The sequence below is a fragment of the Heterocephalus glaber genome, unplaced genomic scaffold, assembly GCF_053883595.1.
Source record: "Heterocephalus glaber isolate CG9 unplaced genomic scaffold, H.glaber_assembly_v1.0 deba00001762, whole genome shotgun sequence".
Classification (NCBI taxonomy): domain Eukaryota; kingdom Metazoa; phylum Chordata; class Mammalia; order Rodentia; family Bathyergidae; genus Heterocephalus; species Heterocephalus glaber.
In genome coordinates, this window is record NW_028258459.1 from 2,394,565 (window position 1) to 2,414,014 (window position 19,450).

Sequence of the window (19,450 nt, forward strand, 5' to 3'; positions counted from 1 at the left end):
AAAAAAAAAGACAAGGAGGCCCATTTTCACCACTGCTATGCAACAGTATACTAGAAGTTCTAGACCAAGCAATTATGCAATAAAAGGAAATACAACACATCCACATTTGTAAAGGAAGAAGTAAACTATCTCTATTTACAAATAATATGAATCTTGGGTTTGACCCCCGGTACTACAAAGAAAAAAAAAAAAAGAATATAAGTCTAGATTTAGAACATCCAAAAATAAGTCCACAAAAAACCTACTAGAACTAATAAACAAATTCAGCAAATTTACAGGTTACAAGACCAATATGTAAAACTCAGTCGTGCTTTTATACACTGGCAATAAACAATCTGAAAAAGAAACAAAAACCATTCCATTTACAATAACATTCAAAAGAATAATAATATCAAAGAATAAATTTAAGCTAGGAGGTTAAAGACTTGTACACTAAAAACAACAGAAAAAAAATCCCTGAAATAAACTGATAACACAAATTAATGGAAAGATACCTTGTGTTTGTAAATCATAAGACTTAATATTGTTAAGATGGCAAAATATTACCCAAAGTGAGCCACAGAAACCTCAACCTTCTCAAAATTCCAATGACCTTTTTGCAGAAATGGAAAAACTGATCCCCAAATTGATACAGAGTTAGAAAGGGCTTTAAATGCTAGTAAAAATAGTATGGACAAAAAACAAAATTGGAGAACTCACACATCCCAATTTCTAAACTTGCTATAAAGCTGCATTACTCAAAGGATTATGGCATTGGCATAGGAATAGACATATAGAATAAATGTGGGAGTCCAGAAGTAAATTCATAAATCCATACAGAAATGATTTTTGACAAGGGTGTCAGGATCATTTAATAAGAGTATGAATGATCCCTTCACAAATAGTTCTAAGACAACTAGATATCCACATCCAAAAGAAGAAAGTTGAACCGCTAACACTAGTCATACAGGAAAATTAATTCAAAATGGGTCAACCGTTCAAATATAAGAGCTAAAACCATAAAATTTTTTAGACAAAAACATAAGAGTAATCTTCATGACCTTGGATTGTGCAGTGGATTCTTAGGTGTGATACCAAAAACCCAAACAACCAAATTAAAAGAAAGCACTCCCACTTTACAAAATCAAAACTTTTGTACACCAAAGGACACTACCAAGAAAATGCAAAAAACAATCTTCAGAATGGGAGGGAATATTTGCAAATCATATTATTTAATAAGGATCTCATAAACAGAATAAAAATCCTTTCAACTCAACAAGACCACATACAATATATTTTAAAATGGCCAAAGGATGTGAAAAGACATTTTTCCAAAGATGTAAAAATGGTAAACAAGCACATGAAAAAATGCTTAATCTCAGTTATTAGGAAACATAAATCAAAATCTTAATAACATACTTCATATCTAGTCAGAAGGCTTTAATCAAAGGAGGGGGAAAATGCTAGTGACACTTAAACCCTCAAATATTGTTGGTGAAAATGTAAAATTGTTCAGCCACTTTGTAAATAAGTCTGAGACTTACTCAAAAGTTCAGACTTGAGTTCTCATATGATCCAGCAATTCTACGCCTAGAGAACTGAGAATACATCTACACGAGAACTCATAGATGAATGTTCACAGCAGCATTGTTTATAATAGCCCCAGTGTGGAAACAACCCAAAATTGATAAATCTGATAAATAGATAAACAGAATGCGGCATATGCTCACAATGGAATACTAGTCAGCCCTACAAAGGAATAAAGCAACTTATGGGCTTGGGAATTGGGAGTTATTGGTATGGCTTTTAATTTGGAGTGGTTAAAATATTTTGTAAGTAGATAAGGGTAATGGTTGTACATTTAAGTGTATTAAGTCCCCCGAACTTTGATTATAAAATTCTGGAGTTAATTTTATATTATATAAATTTCAACTTGACCAAAAAGGGAGAGATATGGGAGGTTAGCATTTTGTTGAGGGGAAGTGAGGAAAAGAAAGCGTTGGGGAAGGAAATTTAAGAAGGGAACGTCTTCTGGAAAGCAGCTGGGGAGAGATGGGCTTTGTGCACAGACGAGAGAGAACTGATGATTAGTTGGGGCAGAGGAGGAAGAACTTCGAGGACAATGGGGGGGGGGGGCTCGTGGTAGCCAGGCGTGGTGGCGCAGGCCTGTAATCCCAGCACTGAGGAGGTCACCGTGGGTTCGAGGCCAGCCTGGGCTACATAGTGAGCTCAAGGCCAGCCCGACTACACAGCGAAACCCTGTCTCAAAAAACCAAACATAACAACAGAAAGCCTCGAGTGGGACAGAAACTCGCAGTCACTGCCCCCCCACCCCGTCACCGCCAAGCGACACCCTGACCTCAACACTCACCAAACTGAAAGGAGGTGAACAGCATCAACAACCAGATGAACACTGAGAGTATCAGAAGGGCCCGGAAAATCCACATCTTGCGCACAAAGTACCGGCGGGCGGCGTGCTCACGTCTCACTTTTGCCCTTTCCCGGCGATGCTGGCCTGCCCTGATACCCGTGAAGACAACAAGAGGCCGATTCTCCACACCTTCCTTTCCTTCAGAATCCTTCACGACTTGGCATACCTTCTTCACTTCCAGCTCTTTCAGCTTAAGTCTGCTGACCCTTCTTTTAACCGAAGGCATGGCTCCGGGTTGCAATTAGGCCTAGCCGCTGCCTCTTCGAGGACCCAGATGACGCTCACAGGATACTCTCGCGAAACCTGCGGTCAGTGCCTTCCCAGCAACCGTTTCTGCCACAGGCCCCGCCCCTTTAACGCTCTGGTTTCACGTGCACTCCTACCTTCCTCACGTTCTGCTGCCGCAGTTGCTGGTTATCGCAATGCTCGCGATAGTGGCTGCTAGCCAAATGTGGCTATTTACGTGTGAATTTTACTTGCTTAAAATTAAATGAAATAAAGAAATCAGTTCCTCAATCGCAGTAGTCCCATTATGACGTGCTCAATAGCCACCTGGCTTTTGGCTACTATCTTGGGCCGTACCAGTATGGAGCATTTCTGTAAGGGAAGAAAGCTCTCTCTGGCAGCGCTAGATGGGAAGAGCGACAATAGTGAATTTGATACACTGTAGTTGGAGCTTTTAAGCGGTACAAAATGGTATTTGCCTTCAGAAATCTTAAAATTGAGTTAGATAAACCATAGGATGACATGAGAGCAAATGTGTATGAGAAACACTACAGAATGATTCAGAAAACTTAGATTTTATTGTCATACTTGGCCTTTTAAGTATCTTCCTCTGAATAGGCTTGAGTGTGTCATGCATGAAATGACAAGAATTGGACAGTTTTTCTGAGCCTCCTCCTGGCTCTAGAGTCAGACCCTTGGGCAAAAATCCCTTTAAAATCCCTTACTTTGGGCACACCTGCAAAATGACCACATTCAAGTTTAGAAGGGCTGTGAAAACTACTTCCTTCAAATGTATTTCCATCCTCATTCTTATTATATCATACTCACTTTCTACCAATTTTACTCCATCCTTTCCTATTAGTAGACATTCTATAGAAAGAGAGAGGGGCAAGGTTTACTGTTTAAATAATAATTGAAGGTTAGTGCACTCTATCCACCCTTCCCCAGTGCTCAGGAGCAATTCATAATGCTCTTTCATTTATCATGGTATCTAATAGGAAAACAACCTGTTTTCTTTCATTTTATCCTCGCTTTGTTCATTTTTTATTTTTGCTGAAGCCTTCTCAAAACTAAATCGATCAGACCACCATTGTCCTGCAAAACTCAGCAGTTCCTGAAACAACTGCCTGAAACTGTTAGGAACTGTGCAGTGCCTGATACTTTACCCCACTTTCAAGTTTCAAGGTAGCCAGCTGCAGTTTCATCGACATTGGCAGAAGATGTAAGACCACTGGGTCAGGAACAAGCACAGAAACTTCTCCTGAGATGCTCAAGAGACTGGACAGACCCCCAGAGAATTGTTTCCCAGCAGCAACTTTGTTCATGAATCCCAAATGCTACTGTCAAGAGTGAATCATAGCAGTTACCTGTAGTCCCAGCAGTCTGGAAGGCTGAGGCAGGAAGATCGCAATTTCCCAAGTTTAAGCCCAGCCTGAGCAATTTAGCAAATTAGCTGAGACCCTGTCTTAGTTACTCTCTCATTGCTGAACCCCCAAAACTTAAAGGAAGGGAGTTTTATTTTTGCTCACAATTTGTAGAGGTTTCAGTCCACAGTCTGCTGGCTCCAACGCAGAGCAGTGTGGCAGAGGAAAATTAGCTAATGGCATGGCAGGGGGACACAGAGAGCAAGGGAAGAGGGAGATTTAAACCCTTCCAGGCCACGCCCCTAGTGACCCTCCTCCACCAACCAGGCTTCCCCTCCCAAGTCACAGTTAGCTATAAACTCACCTGTGGACTAAATCTCTCATGAGTATCATGCCTCCACGATTCACTCACCCCCAAATGCTCCACCTATGAGTGTATGAGGCTTTGGAGGGACACCTAGATATAAGCAATACCAACACCCATATCTGCATCAGTTTCTAACCTCTGAACTTTGTAAAGCACAAGCCACTCTCCCTGAGCTGAAAGTGTTGCCTGACTTGTAAATCTATTCTGCATCTGAATAAAACTGTCTTTCATGTTAACCTCCTTTATGATTTCTTGGTTTACAGAGTGTAGTATAGGGGAGGGGAAGGTTTCTATCCCTACCCTCCTAGATTCAATGATTGTACCCTGAGATCAAACTAAGAGAGATTAAGAAAAGAAAATGACAGATTTTTTTTTATTCGTACATGCTTTCAGTATATAATGTTAACAATTTTAATTCCAAACGTATGCATGAAAGTTCACAAAGAAAAAAAGTAGATCTCACGCAGGCATCCAGATGATTGAATTTTATACACCAGCTTAGGTTATAGAAAGGAAAAGTGGGTAGAGTAGTTGTTTAGTAGGTGTAAATGATAGCTCATACATAAATTAGTATTTTTCACAGGAACTATTTTATTGAATTTGAAAATCTTTAAAATAAAAATTATAGGGCCAGGGATTTAGCTCAGTGGTTTCGCCACCTGCTGCGCAAGCACAAGGACCTTAGTTCGATCCCCAGTACCAAAAATAAATAAAATAAATAAAATAAAAATAAAATTATAATATTACTATTTTCCTAAAACAAAGTACTGTATGGATGTAAGTTAGTTCTCCCTTTTTACTAAAGAATTATTAATGTAATGTAAGTGTACTATTCAGCTTTCTCATTGCTGGGACACAATTCCTGCCTGACACCCACATCTTAAAGGAGCAGTGGTTTATTTAGTTCACAGTTTCAGGAGATTCAGACCATGGTCAGCTGACTCCAACAAAGGAGCAGCATGGACGAAAGGCATAGTGGAGCAGACACTCAGTTCATTGTGGCCAGGAAGCCGACCAGGAGAGCAGTGCCAGAGAGGATGGGGCCAAGCACCCAGGGTCACACCTCCATGACCCACCCGGACACACCCAGAAGTGTGCTCCACCAATACTCCAGGTGGATCCCAAAGCCAAAAAATCTAACACAATTAAATTCAGGTATCACATGTGCTAAGGACTTTAATATTCCAGTAGCCCTGAGATTAAGTGTTACCATCACAATTTTTGCAAGGAAGCTGAGGATCAGAGAGGCAACATGACTTGCACAAGGGTACAATATTTAAGCTGGATTCTGAGCCTATGTCAACTGACTGGCAGTCAGTGCTCCTCTCAACAGACACAAGCGGCAATGAGTCTGTCCCATCTGTCTGTCAGTACTATACTACAGTAGTCATGCCCTTCCAGAACTTTTGCAGCTTGTGCTACTTTTCTGTCACTTTTTCAAAATACCTGAGAAAATCCACTTAAGGAAAAAAAAACAGATTTACTTTAGCTCATGGTTTTAGAGGTTTCAGTTCATGGTCATTTGGCTCCATTGCTTTAGGCCTGTGGCAAGGCAGAAGCATTATAGTGGAAGAGCATGGTAGAGGAAAGTTGCTCACCTCATGGCAGCCAAGAAGCAGAGAAAATAAGGAAGGCACTGAGGACAAGACAGACACTTCCAGGCTATGCCTCCAATGGCCTACTTCCTTCAACTTGGCCTTATCTCCTAACACCTATTCATATTTGAGCCTTCATGATCCAATCCCCCTCTAAAAACTCACCTCTGAACATATAAGCCCTTTGGGGGACATTTTTGGTCCAAACAATAACAGAACTATAATTCCCTTGACCGATTAGATGTAAGACTTGCATTTTTGGTAAAGTCTTACTCACACTTTGTGATCCAATACAATCTATGAGCACATGAGGCTTTGGAGAGACATGTACATACAGCCCATAACAGGTAATTAATTAGTCCAATGATTGGTTTAGCATAGTTCTGAGTGTGGCTAATGCAAAGGCCTACCCTGGGTGTGAGTAGACACCACCCAAAAGGCTTGTAGCCTGGATGGGATAAAAGAGAAAGGGGAGCTTGCTGCCTGCTGCTCCCTGCCTGACCTGCCATGGACTGTTTCCCTGCTGCCACGGTCCTCCGCTATGCCATCGTGCTTTAGAGCCAGCTGGCTATGAACTCAAACCTCTAAAAAATGTGATTCAAAATAAACCTTTCCTCCTTTAACTTACGGATGTCAGAATTTTGTCTCAGCAACAAAAAGTAACTAAGACACTACCTGATTCATGGTATAGGTTCAATAAACATTAATGTAATGAATACATCAGCATTACTCTAAAAGAAAATAATTACTCAAGCCAATAATCTGTAAATCAGAACTCTAGTTTCTTTCCTCTCTACTGAGGCCTGATCAGACCCTCAGCTACCTTTTTCGGGTAAGGACAAGGAATAAAAGAAAGAGACAGAGACAATTTTCAAGATACAAAGAGGTGACTGGGAGGTGACCTGCCCTGTAGCAGACAGACTTGAATAAAACTCCATGGTTGGCCCACTTTTATTGCCAGCAAGAAGCGCAAGGGGAGGTTCAGCAAGAGTTTCAGGGAACAGCAACTATAGAGAATGGGTGGATAAGGATTAATTTAATGAGGAACCAGATTTTCTCTACACCCAAATGCTTGTATACTGACAACTGTCCTCAGCATATGCTGTTTTTCCTCAGGAGTGCCAGGGTATCAGCATTCTGCCCATAGCCAGGGGGCATGCAGCCTTCTGCATAGCATACTTCACTGTTCTGGAGGCAAGATAACACCAACCTCGAGACTGTGAGATCTGAGTTATGTAGCCTAGTGCCCAACACCTCTCCCTTTCATGTAAGTCCCATTAATCCTATCTCCTACTTATCATAGAAATTCCACCCTCCATTCTCACTACATTCATATTGGCTCATAGTTCCAACAGTCTGGTTTCCTTATCTCTAGTTTTTGCTCCTTTGGAAAGTGAATGAAAGAAAACATCATTATCTCATGTAGAAAGGGAGTACAAGTATATTTAATTGGGGCAGCTTACAAGGCCAATGGTTAATAAGATGCAATACATGGTCTCTTGTTCACTGATCAGCCCAGTGAGATAACCTTGCCCATGGAGACTAGAAATTGGATTTTTCAATGGCATTTTGAGAGTTCATCACCGTGTCAAAAGAAATGTAGTAAAATGAGGAAGATCCCAAATAATGATACAAAATTCATTATTGTACCAGTCATCTTTCCTGTCACTGGGACAAAATACCTGATACCCACAAAACCCATCTCATGATTTGGGGGTTTCAATTAATGGTCAGCTGCCGGCTCCAAGGCAGAAATGGTGTAATGGAAGGGCATGGTTGCCACTTCATGGAAACCAGGAAGCAGAGAGACCAAGGAAGAGCCAGTTTGGGAGATGCACCTTCCAAAGAATGTCCCTAATGACACTCTTCTTCCAGCAAAATCCTACTTCAAAACAGCGCATTTAGCTGTTCTAGATGTCCCCCACAAAAGCCTCATGCACTCATAGGTGGGGCTTTTGATGCTGGCTAGATCTATAGTATGTGATACTACTAGGATTAAGGGTGTGTGGTACTAAATTGGTCCACTGATTAGAATTAGCATAGTTCTGAGTAGCACCACCCAAAAGACTGGTAGCCTGGATGGAATACAAGGGAAAGGCAGGCTGGCTGCTTGCTGCTTATTGCCTTCTACCTGCCATGCTGTGAACTGTTTCTTCTTTGTGTTGCCCCTCTGCTATGCCACCCTGCCTTGAAGCCAGGTGACTACGGACTAAAACCTCTACAAACTATGAGCTGAAATAAATGTGTCCTTCTTTAACTTTTGGGTGTTTGGTATTTTGTCCTGGCAACAAAAATAGTAACTAAGATAGCTATGAACTCATCAATGAATTAATCCACTGGTGAGTGCAGCACACCCATTATTCCATCACCTTTAAACCCCACCCCCACCTCTGAGCACATGAGATGTTGAAAGAACATCCTAATGCTAAGCCCTCAAAATCATGAAGCTCTGTAGAGCTTCCTGATGTCTCAAATCATGGAAGCAAGATGAGTCACAAGAAAAATATCCCAAAGCTTAGATTGGGGGTGGTTTCAAGTCCCATGGCTGGCTCCAACAGTTGCTGTTGATAGCTCTATTTGTGGTGAGATTGTCAGGTTGGTTACAGTGCATATTGCCTATTCAGAAAATATAGTGGTTTCCCCTTATCTGTGGTTTCATTTTTCCATGATTTCTGTTAACTGTGGTTAAGTGCATTCTTAAAATATACTATACTCCAATGAGAAATTAAGATATTTTTAGAGAGAGAGAACATTCACAGAACTTGTTTGAAGTATAGTTTTATTTTTACTAGTTAGTTATTAATCTCATATTATGTACAATTTATAAATTAAATTTTATCATAGATACAGAGTCTGCTACTACCTGTGGCTTCAAGTATCTTATCAGGGTCTTGAAACATACTCTCTTTGTATGAGGGGGTGCTACTGTTATCCAAAATTATGCAAATATGCACTACAGTCTGAAGTAGAGCACTGATAATACCTTTGATAGTGAGACCACTAGCCACCTTCATTAGTGATCTCCCCAGGAGAGCCTTAAGAACAGCCTTTCATGCTAGAAAAAAATTCCTGTAAAATAAAAATAAATTGTGTACTTAACATCCCCAGGAGGTCCTGCTGATGATGCCAGAGGCTGGGGATATAGCCTGTGCTCAGTGGTTCTTCTATAAATGAAGATTTGCGTGGCTCCCTTCAGGAAGTGGGTAACCCTATGAAGGAGAAAGAATGGGGAGACATGGAGTCTGAGTCTGTCTTAACTTCACAGAAAAACCAGTCCTGGAAGTGGTTGGGGAAAACATACATGCTGCTTTGAGTCCTGTCCAAGATGATCCTTTGTGTCCACTTGACATGGATATAGAGGGGAATTCAAAGTGGCTGTTGAAAGCCAAGGCCTCCGCAGGTAGGAGTAACGTTTGAAGTGTTTAATAGTACCTAAGACACTGATAAGATAGCCTACTAGGATTTGCATGTGGTTTGTCCCCCAAATATTCATGCTCTGGAAGTTTGCTCCCCAGTGTAACAGTATTGGAAGGTGGTGGAACGTTTTAAGAGGTGGGACCTGGTAGGAGATAGGTTATGGGGGTACCACCCTCAGAAGGGATTAATGCTAGTTTTGTGAAAGTGGATGTGGACTCCTAGGACTGGGGCTGGGGAGTTTGTCATAAAGCAATGCCATCCCCTTGTTTGCTTTTTTCTAACATAGACCATTCAACTCTTCACATGAACTCCCCTTATGTGATGACATCTCCTATAGTGTGACATCACCAATCCTCACCGGAAGTTGATACCGTCACCATGCTCTTGGACTTACAGAATGGCAAGCTAAATAAACCTCTTTTCATCACAAAGTGCCAGCCTTACTATTTTCTTACATCAAAATGGTGTAAAACATTCCCCTAGACAAATAGAGTCAGGGATGACATAGCTACTCTTTTGATAGCTGACATTATGGATCACTGCCTCAGACAGGTAGAGACTGTCCAATATGGAATAGAAAAACAGAGAAGTTATTTGTCCCTTGATCCTGTATTTATTTCCCAGTATTTGATCTGTGCCTTCCCAGCCAGTTGGGGTCTGTGAGCTACTCTCAAAGACCCTGCCTCACAAGCCAAAGGTCCCGAGTTCGATCTCAGGTACCAAAAAAAAAAAACAAAAAACAAAAAACAAGAGTAACAATTTCTTTTTTTTTTTCTTTTTCACATTTTATTAGATTATATGTCTGTCTTTTTTTTTGTATTAAATTCTTTTATTGGTACATTGTAGGTATACAACACAATTACATTTCTCATTGGGAATTGTACCTTTATATAATGCATCTTGGTTCTTATTTTTTCCCCATTCCTAGCCCTCCCTTCACGCCCTCCACCCTTCCCTATTGACAAAGACTTTATTTCCATTTTTTCCATTTCTCATCATTTTTCCTTTCCCTTCTTTCCTTTCCCCTGTGCCTCCCACTACCCCTACCCCTTTGGACCTTTTCTTCCTATTTTACATTATCAATTATTCATTCTAATCATTGGTACATTTTAGGTATACAATATAATGACATTCATCATTGGAAATTTGCACCTTTACATAGTCTCTCTTGGTTCTTATTTTTCACCCTTGCCCAGCCCTCCCTTCAACCCCTCCAGCCCTCCATATTTACAAAAATCTTGTTTCTATTTTTCCATTTTCTCATATTAATCCCTTCTATCCTTTCCCCTAGCCCTCCTACTTCCTTCCCCTTTGCCCCTTTTCTTCCTATTTTACATGACCTATTATACATTTAGTCCTTATTTACACTTTCAGTTTCTCACACCAGAGAAACTATTTGGTATTTACACATCTGTGTCCTATTTATTTCACTTAAGAGTACTGCCTCAATGTGCATCCACTTAGCTATAAATGTCTCTAAGTTCTCATTTTTTATGGCTGAGTAGTACTCCATTTTATAAAAAAACCACATTTTCTTTGTCCAGTCTCTAGTTGATGGGCATTTGGGCTGTTTCCAAGTTTTAGCTATCACAAACTGCGCTGCTATGAACATGGGTGCACATATATCACTGTGGTATGATTCTTTTAATTCTTTGGGGAAGATCCCCAGCACTGGACCAGCGGGGTCAAATGGGATTTCCAGTCCTAGTTCTTTGAGGTATCTCCATACTGATTTCCACAGTGCTTGCACCAGTCTACACTCCCACCAGCAGTGGAGCAGGGTTCCTCTTTCCCCACAGCCCCGCCAGCATTTGTTATTGGTTGATTTCATGATAGCAGCCATTCTTTCTGGAGTGAAGTGGAATCTCAGCATTGTTTTCATTTGCATCTCTCGAATGACCAGTGATGTTGAACATTTTTTCATGTATTTATTTGCTATTTCTACTTCTTTGTCTGAGAAATGTCTGTTCATTTCAGATGCCCATTTTTGGATTGGGTCTTTAAATTTCGGAGGTCTGATCTTTTTAAGTTCTTTATAGATTTGAGATAATAGACCTTTGTCTGAGGAAGAGCAGGTGAAGATTTTTTTCCACATTGTGGACTGTCTCTTCACACTGCTGGTGGTTTCTCTTGCTGTGCAGAAGCTTTTTAATAAGAAGAGATCCCATTTGTTGATTGTTTGTGCTAGTTCACGGGCAACTGAGGTTTTGTTCATAAAATCTTTTCCTACACCGATGTCTTCAAGGATTCTACCTAACCTCTGTTCCAACTGGTTCAGAGTTTCTATTTTAATATTTAGATCTTTAATCCATTTTGATTTTAGTTTACTGCATGGTGAGAGATACAGGTCTAGTTTTAATCTTTGCCAAGTTGAAGCCCAATTTTTCCAGCACCATTTATTAAAGAGGCTATCTTTCCTCCAGTGAGGGTGTTTGGCTCCTTTGTCGAAGATGAGATGGCTGAGTGCGTCTGGCATTGATTCTGCAGCTTCTAATCTGTTCCACTGGTCCTCAAGCCTGTTTCTTTGCCAGTACCATGTTGTTTTTATCACAGTCGCTTTGTAGTATAGATGCAGGTTGGGGATTGTGATACCCCCTGCCATGTCTCTGTTACCTAGAATTGCTTTTGCTATTCTGGGTCTCTTCTTGTTCCAAATAAATTTTTGGATTGTTTTCTCGAGGTCTATGAAGTATGCTGCTGGGATCTCAATTGGAATTGCATTAAATCTATATAGCAGTTTTGAAGTATGGCCATTTTCACTATATTAATCCTTCCTACCCAGGAGCAGGGGATGTCTGTCCATTTTCTGATATCATCTTCAATCTCTCTTTTCAGAGTGCCATAGTTTTCAGAGAAGAGGTCTTTGATTTCTTTCGTTAGGATGATTCCTAGGTATTTCAGTTTTTTGGATGCTATTGTGAAAGGAATTATTTGCCCTATTTCTCTCTCAGTGAGTCTGTCATTTGTGTAGAGGAAAGCTATTGATTTTTGTGTGTTGACCTTGAAACCAGCTACTTGACTGAATTTGGTTATTAAGTCTAGAAGACTTTTGGTGGAGTTCTTGGGGTCTTCTATATAGAGTATCATGTCATCTGCAAATAATGACAATTTGACTTCTTCATGTCTTATCTTTATGTCTTTTATTTCTTTCTCTTGTCTAATTGCCGTGGCTAATGTTTCCACAACTATACTGAACAAGAGTGGTGATAGTGGACATCCTTGTCTTGTTCCTGATTTGAGTGTGAAGGATTTCAGTTTTCGACCATTTAGTATGATATTGGCTGTTGGTTTTTCATAGATGGCTTCTATCAGTTTGAGGTAGAGACCATCTATTCCAATTTTTTGTAGGGTTTTTATCATAAATGCATGTTGGATTTTGTCAAATGCTTTTTCTGCGTCTATGGATATAATCATATGGTTTTTGTCCTTGGCTCTATTGATATAGTGTATTACATTAATTGATTTTCGTATATTGAACCATCCCTGCATCCCTGGGATGAATCCCACTTGATCAAGGTGTATGATCTTCTTGATGATCTTCTGCATTCTGTTTGCCAGTATCTTATTAAGGATTTTTGGATCTATGTTCATTAGTGAGATTGGTCTATAGTTCTCTTTTTCAGTTGGGTGTTTCTCTGCTTTGGGGATCAAGGTGATGCTTGCTTCCAGGAATGAATTTGGGAATATTGCTTCCCTTTCAATTTCGTTGAAGAGTTTCAACAGTAGTGGCAGCAGTTCCTCTGTAAATGTCTTGTAGAATTCAGCAGTGAAGCCATTAGGGCCCGGGCTTTTCTTAGGTGATAAGTTTTCAATTACGTTTTCAACTTCATTGGTTGATATTGGGTTGTTCAGAATTTTTAGGTCTTCTTCATTCAACTTTGGTAATTCATATGTATCTAGGAATCTGTCCATTTCTTCTGTGTTGTCCATCTTATTGGCGTATAGGTTCTGGAAGTAGGTATTGATGATCATCTGGATTTCTGCTGGGTCTTTTGTAGTTTCACCCTTTTCATTCCTAATTGCATGGATTTGGGCCTTTTCTTTCCTTTTTCTGACAAGGTTGACTAAAGGTTTACCAATTTTGTTGATTCTTTCAAAGAACCAACTCTTGGCTTCATTGATTTTTTGTGCCGTTCTCTTAGTCTCCATTGCATTGATTTCTCCTCTGATCTTTATAATTTCCTCCCTTGTATGAGCTTTGGGGTTGTCCTGCTCTTCTTTTTCTAGAAGCTTGAGGTTCAGCATCAGGTTGTTTAATTGGGCTCATTCTGTTTTCCTAATATGCGTATTCACTGCCATGAATTTCCCTCGTAAGACTGCTTTCATTGTGTCCCATACATTCCGATTTGTTGTATTGTCATTGTCATTTAATTGAAGGAACTGTCTGATTTCTTAATTTCCTCTGTGACCCATTGGTTAATCAGAAGTGTGTTGTTCAATTTCCATGTGTTTATGAAATTTTTTGAGTTTCTTTTGCTATGGATCTCCAATTTCATCGCACTATGGTCTGATAATATACAGGGGATAACTTCAATTCCTTTGCACTTACTTAAACATGTTCTATGTGTGAGTATGTGGTCTATTTTGGAGAATGACCCATGTGCAGCTGAGAAGAATGTGTATTCTGATTTTGTGGGGTGGAAGACTCTGTAAACATCTGTTAAATTCATTTGTTCAAGAGTTCGATTGAGTTCTAGTATTTCATTACTTATTTTTAGTCTAGTTGATCTATCTATTTGTGACAGTGGGGTGTTGAGGTCCCCCACTACAATTGTATTAGTGGATATATGGCTTTTCATGTCCGTTAGTATTTGTTTTATATAGTTGGGTGCACTAGTGTTTGGTGCATAGATATTTATGATTGTCATCTCTTCCTCCTGGATTCTTCCCTTTACAAGGATGTAGTGTCCTTCTTTGTCTCTCTTAATTAGTGTTGGTTTGAAATCTACTTGATCTGCAAAGAGGATAGCTACTCGTGCTTTTTTTCGTGTTCCTGTCGCATGCAGTATTGTTTTCCACCCTTTAACTTTCAGTCTATGAGTTTCCTTTTGCATTAAGTGTGTTTCTTGTATGCATATTGTTGGATTTTGCTTCTTGACCCATTCTGCCAGTCTATTTCTTTTGATTGGTGAATTGAGACCATTAACGTTGATGGTTATAACTGAAATGTATTGACTTGTCATTGCCATGACTTTTTCTTTTTGTTGAGTTCTCCCCCTTTACATTTAATTTCTTGTCATGCCAGATGGGTTCATTCTGCTTTGCTTCCTGGGGTTGTGATCCTCAATGTCTGTTCCTAGGATACTGTGTAAAATTCTTTGGAGTGCTGGTTTGATATTCATGAAGTTCCTAAGGTGCTCTTTGTCATGAAAGTATCTTGTTTCTCCATCCATTTTGAAAGATAGTTTTTCAGGGTACATCAATCTGGGTTGGAGGCTGTTTTCTTTTAGGGCTTGGAATATGTCACTCCAAGCTCTTCTTGCCTTGATGGTTTGTGTTGAGAAGTCTGCTGTGATTCTGATGGGCTTTCCTTTGTATGTGATTTGTTTCTTTTCTCGGACTGCTTGGAGAACTTTGTTCTTCTGTTGTGTTTCTGGAATCTTAACAATTATATGCCTATGTGTAGATTTTTTTTGATCAAGGCTATTTGGAGTCCTATATGCCTCACTTATCTGTATGTCAAGCTCTTTTCCCCTGCTTGGGAAGTTTTCTGCCATTATTTCTGTGAAGAGATTTTTTTATGTCATCTGCACTCTCTCCTGTTTCTTCATTGAGCCCAATCAGTCTTATGTTATTCTTTTTTGCTTCATCTAGCAGCTGCTGGATTGATTTCTCATGTTCCCTTATAATTTTGAAGTAATTTTTCTTTTCCTGGTCACTAATTGCAATCTTATCTTCTATATCTGAAATTCTGTCCTCACACTGGCTCATTCTGCTGTGTAGATTTTCAATGGAGTTTTTCATGTCTTGGAAATCTATTTGCATCTGTTTTATGGATTCCATTTGTTTCCCCTGTTGGGATTCCATCATGTTCCTGAGCTCCTCTCTAGATTTATTAATCATGTCTTGCACTAAGGGAACAATTTCTCCTGTTATCTGAGAAATTATTTCTGATTCCATTTTTTCCAGATCCCCTTTTGTTGCCAGTTCAGTGGGTCGAGGTGGTTGAGTATCAGAGTGTTCCATCTCCTTTCCCTTTGGGGTTGCTGTAGGTGATCTGGAAGTCTGGTTTTGAGACTTATTTATGTGTTTTCTCATTTCGAGTGGGGCGAGGGGCTGTTAGCGCCTGCACGGATTACCTCCTCTGAGCTGGGTGAGGTGGGACAGGGGCCAGGAGCAGCGGTAGGGATGGTGACCCAAAAGCCCTTTCCTGTGGGCTGGGAGCAGCCAGAGGGATGGTGGCCGGGAAACCCCTTCCTCTGGACCAGGACCAGTGGGATGGTGGCTCAGAAGCCCCTCCCTCTGGGCCGGGAGCGGTGGGAGGGATGGTGGCCCGGAAGCCCCTTCCTCTGGGCCAGGAGCAGCGGGACAGAAGGTTGCCCAAAAGCCCTTTCCTCTGGGCTGGGAGCAGCGGGAGGGATGGTGACCGGGAAGCCCCTTCCTCTGGACCAGGAGCAGTGGGACAACGGCTCAGAAGCCCCTACCTCTGGGCCGGGAACAGTGGGACTCAGTACCTTGGTCTGGTGGTCTGGTGTCCTCTGCGCCTCGGTAATGTGGAATCAGGTGGCTGCTTGTCTGCAGAGGGGTGACTCGGTGTCTTTCACGTGACTCAGGACCTCGGTAGGACATGCACAGACCTGCCTGTCTGCAGCGGGCTGATTCGGTGTGTGTTCCGCGCGACTGGGGACCTCGGCAGGGTGTGGGCAGACCTGCCTGTCTGCAGCGGGCTGATTCGGCGTCTTCCGCGTGACTCAGGACCTCAGTAGGGCATTCACAAACCTGCCTGTCTGCCGCGGGCTGATTCGATGTCTTCCTCGTGACTCAGGACCTCGGTAGGGCGTGCACAGACCTGTCTGTCTGCAGTGGGCTGATTCGGCATGTGTTCCGCGCGACTGGGGACCTCGGGACCTCGGCAGGGCGTGCACAGACCTGCCTGTCTGCAGTGGGCTGATTCGGCATGTGTTCCGCGCAACTGAGGACCTCGGCAGGGTGAGTAACAATTTATTTACAAAAGGCCCACTGTTGAGATTGAGATAGCTGCAGTGCAGAGATGACTTATTATTGAAGTGGCTAATGTATCTGTTCCTTGAGCTGGGGCACCAAGGAATTTCATGCTGACACACTCAGCCTATTGTTACTTCAAAGTGGCCATAAATGAGTAGTAAATAAAGATACTGAAACACATGGAAACACATGGAAAAGGTAAGTAGAATCTTAAATTTATATGTTATTTGATTAAGAGTGGTGGATACCAACCCCACACCTAGAGAGTGCACCCAAAGCAGTGAGAACTTGCTATATGTCCCTATGCAGAGGAAGAGAGTCTAGAAATGAATCTGCCAGCATGATCCAGTCCTGACTTCAGTTCACCTTGAATTATTTGCTTGTGAAATTGTTAGGGAGTGCAGGCTCTTGGGGTGTAACTAGTTTCTTTGTATGTCAAATGATAGTCTTTCATGGTAGTTATGTTACTGTGGTAGATCTGAGCATAGATCTACTAGGTCACCATGGATAGCATGGTTTGACTTTCTCTTTCCAGATACACTGCTTTTCTCAGGACATATTCCTTTCCAGAAGGTAACTGCATATTTGACTTATTAATTGAACTTGTAGATGAGTTTTATCTGTTTCCACAGGAAGTACCAAAAGGTGAATAGTTTCCACCTTTGGTGGCCTAACAATCTGACCGAAGAGTGATGCCATTATCATCAGCTCATATATGTACCTCTCTGCAAAGGTATATTTCCTTCATCAAAGAGCAGAATGCTTTATTGCCAAAAGTCCCAGTTGATGACAATGCCGTTATAACCAATGGCTTAACAGTCTATTGAACTTATTCAGGTTGGAGGAATGCTGTCTCATGGACGAGACAGGCTTCTTTTTAGAGTTACAAGTCTTTAAATTGAGGCTCCTATTGAGCCAGTAGTTCAGGCAAATCCGTCAGTAGAGCTGTCTGAGTAACTATGGGTGGACAACCACCTATACTTGTAGTTGGAACGTATTGTTTTCCATCTCACATTTCGTATGCCAATTAAGCTAATGTCTCCCAGTTCCAAGCTATCCTTCTAGACTCTGCTCTGTGGTGCTAAGGCTGGGACTCTATTGATCATATTTCTTCTTCAGCAGCTGCTCTTTATTAGGTTCTGCCAATAAGGGGTTATATAGGAGGCTGAAAGATGATGGTTATTTGTTCTGGCAGGAGCAGTTTGCTTCACTAGAATTTGAATCACTTCGAGATTTTTATCCCTCACTCTTTGAACCAGCCTCATCACATCTCTCCAGATACCAACATCAGACAAATATTACCACCTGCGCAGTGGTTTAGGTCTCAGCTTCGTGGGTCTGCCTCCCAAGTTACCAGGGTACCAGTCATACCAACCAATAGCACCCCTTTTCTGAAGGTCTGTTTTAACTCTGTGGGCCTCTTCTTTGAGCTTTTGGATTCTCATCATTCTGGCTTCCTCTTTTCCCTGAGGCCTCAAATGGTATCCTATTTCTGTATTACCTCAGTGTTCCTATTCTGCATTTTCATTTTCAGTCCTTTAATATCTTTTATCCAGTCCTTAAACTCTGTTGAAATGACTCGTGTGGTTTTACTGCTATGAAGTTTCTTATATATATTTGATATTAACTCTGTCAGATGTAGTTTGTAAATATTTTCTTCCATTCTGTTTCATCACTCAGTTGTTTTCTCTGTTGTGCAGAAGCTTTTGGGTTGAGGTAATTCCATTTGTCCATTTTAGCTTTTGTTTCCTGTATTTTTGAGATTTTATAAAAAAAATCCTTGTCAATCCAATGTTATAGAGTATTTTTTCCAGTTTCTTACAGTGGTATATGGACAGTATCTAATTCATTTTACTGCACATGGATATACAGTATGTGTTCTTGGTTTCCTTTGTAAATGACTGTATTTATCTGGTCTCTTTATTCTGTTCCATTGGCCTATTTGTTTTTATGCTAGCATTATAGTTTTTAGAGTGAATGCTATGTACTCTTACCACAAAAATGCTATATATAAATGTATATAAGGTAATACATTTGTTTACTGGCCATGTTTAGCCATGCCACATTATGCATATATACTTCAAAACATCATGTTGTACATGATAAAAGCATACAATGACATATGTCAAGTTGAAAAGCAATTAAACTGCTAGTGTGATTTCTGTCTTTCAGACCAGATCAGCACTGATACTTAAGGAATTTGGTTTAGTGAACTCATTGCAGGTTGGCAATGTTGGATCACAATCATACTTTTTTCTTCAGTGAGACAATCAGTCCCAACCAGGGCTTTATGATGTGACAATAATTATCATTCAAAACACATGTATGAGCAGTGGAGAGATTACCCACCCCAAGAGTCTTGTTGGTAGATGCATCAGATGTGAGGCTTAATTAGACACATAACTTCAAGGGATCAGAATGGTTGGGTGGCAGCAGGTATGGTTTTATGGTACAAGGGGTGGTTAAAAACTGTCATGAATGTTTAAATTTCAAAAACTTATTATAGTAAAAGACACTTTGCCAAAAGCAATGCAGTGTGCTTGAAGCAAATAAGTATTTTGAGGTTTAATAACAATGTCTTTTATTGTAGTACTTTTTAATTTAAACATTCACCATATTTTTGATCACCCTGTTCAAATATTTACAATTTCTGTCAACTAAAAACATGGTGTGTCCTCATCCACCTTATTTACCAGATTTGGCATCGTGTGACTTCTGGCTCTTCCCCAAAGTCAATATGACCATGAAAGGTTAATGTTTTGAATTGATTCAGCATTATCAAGCCAATCATGACAGTGCAACTACACATTCATAAAGGCAGACTTCCAGAACTGCTTTAGAAAGTGGCAATAATGATGAGACAAGTGTGTTTAAAGTGAAGGGCGGGATTTTGAGGGGGATCAGTGGC

At 40.7% G+C, this 19,450-nt stretch overlaps 1 protein-coding gene across 6 annotated transcripts in view; it reads right to left on the reverse strand.

Moving 5' to 3' along the window:
- The window catches only part of Fmr1nb (FMR1 neighbor), a 53,150-nt gene extending 50,372 nt beyond the window's left edge, over positions 1-2,778 (reverse strand). For 2 of the 6 annotated variants that reach the window (XM_021249162.2, XM_021249166.2), the window contains exon 1: positions 2,351-2,777. In XM_021249162.2, the coding sequence (XP_021104821.2) occupies positions 2,351-2,636 (286 nt within the window). In that variant the 5' untranslated portion in view covers positions 2,637-2,777. Of the gene's footprint in view, positions 1-2,350 lie in introns of all 6 variants that reach the window. The other 4 variants (XM_021249163.2, XM_013067898.3, XM_021249164.2 and 1 more) reach the window with 3 other exon arrangements.
- Positions 2,779-19,450: the final 16,672 nt, after the last annotated feature.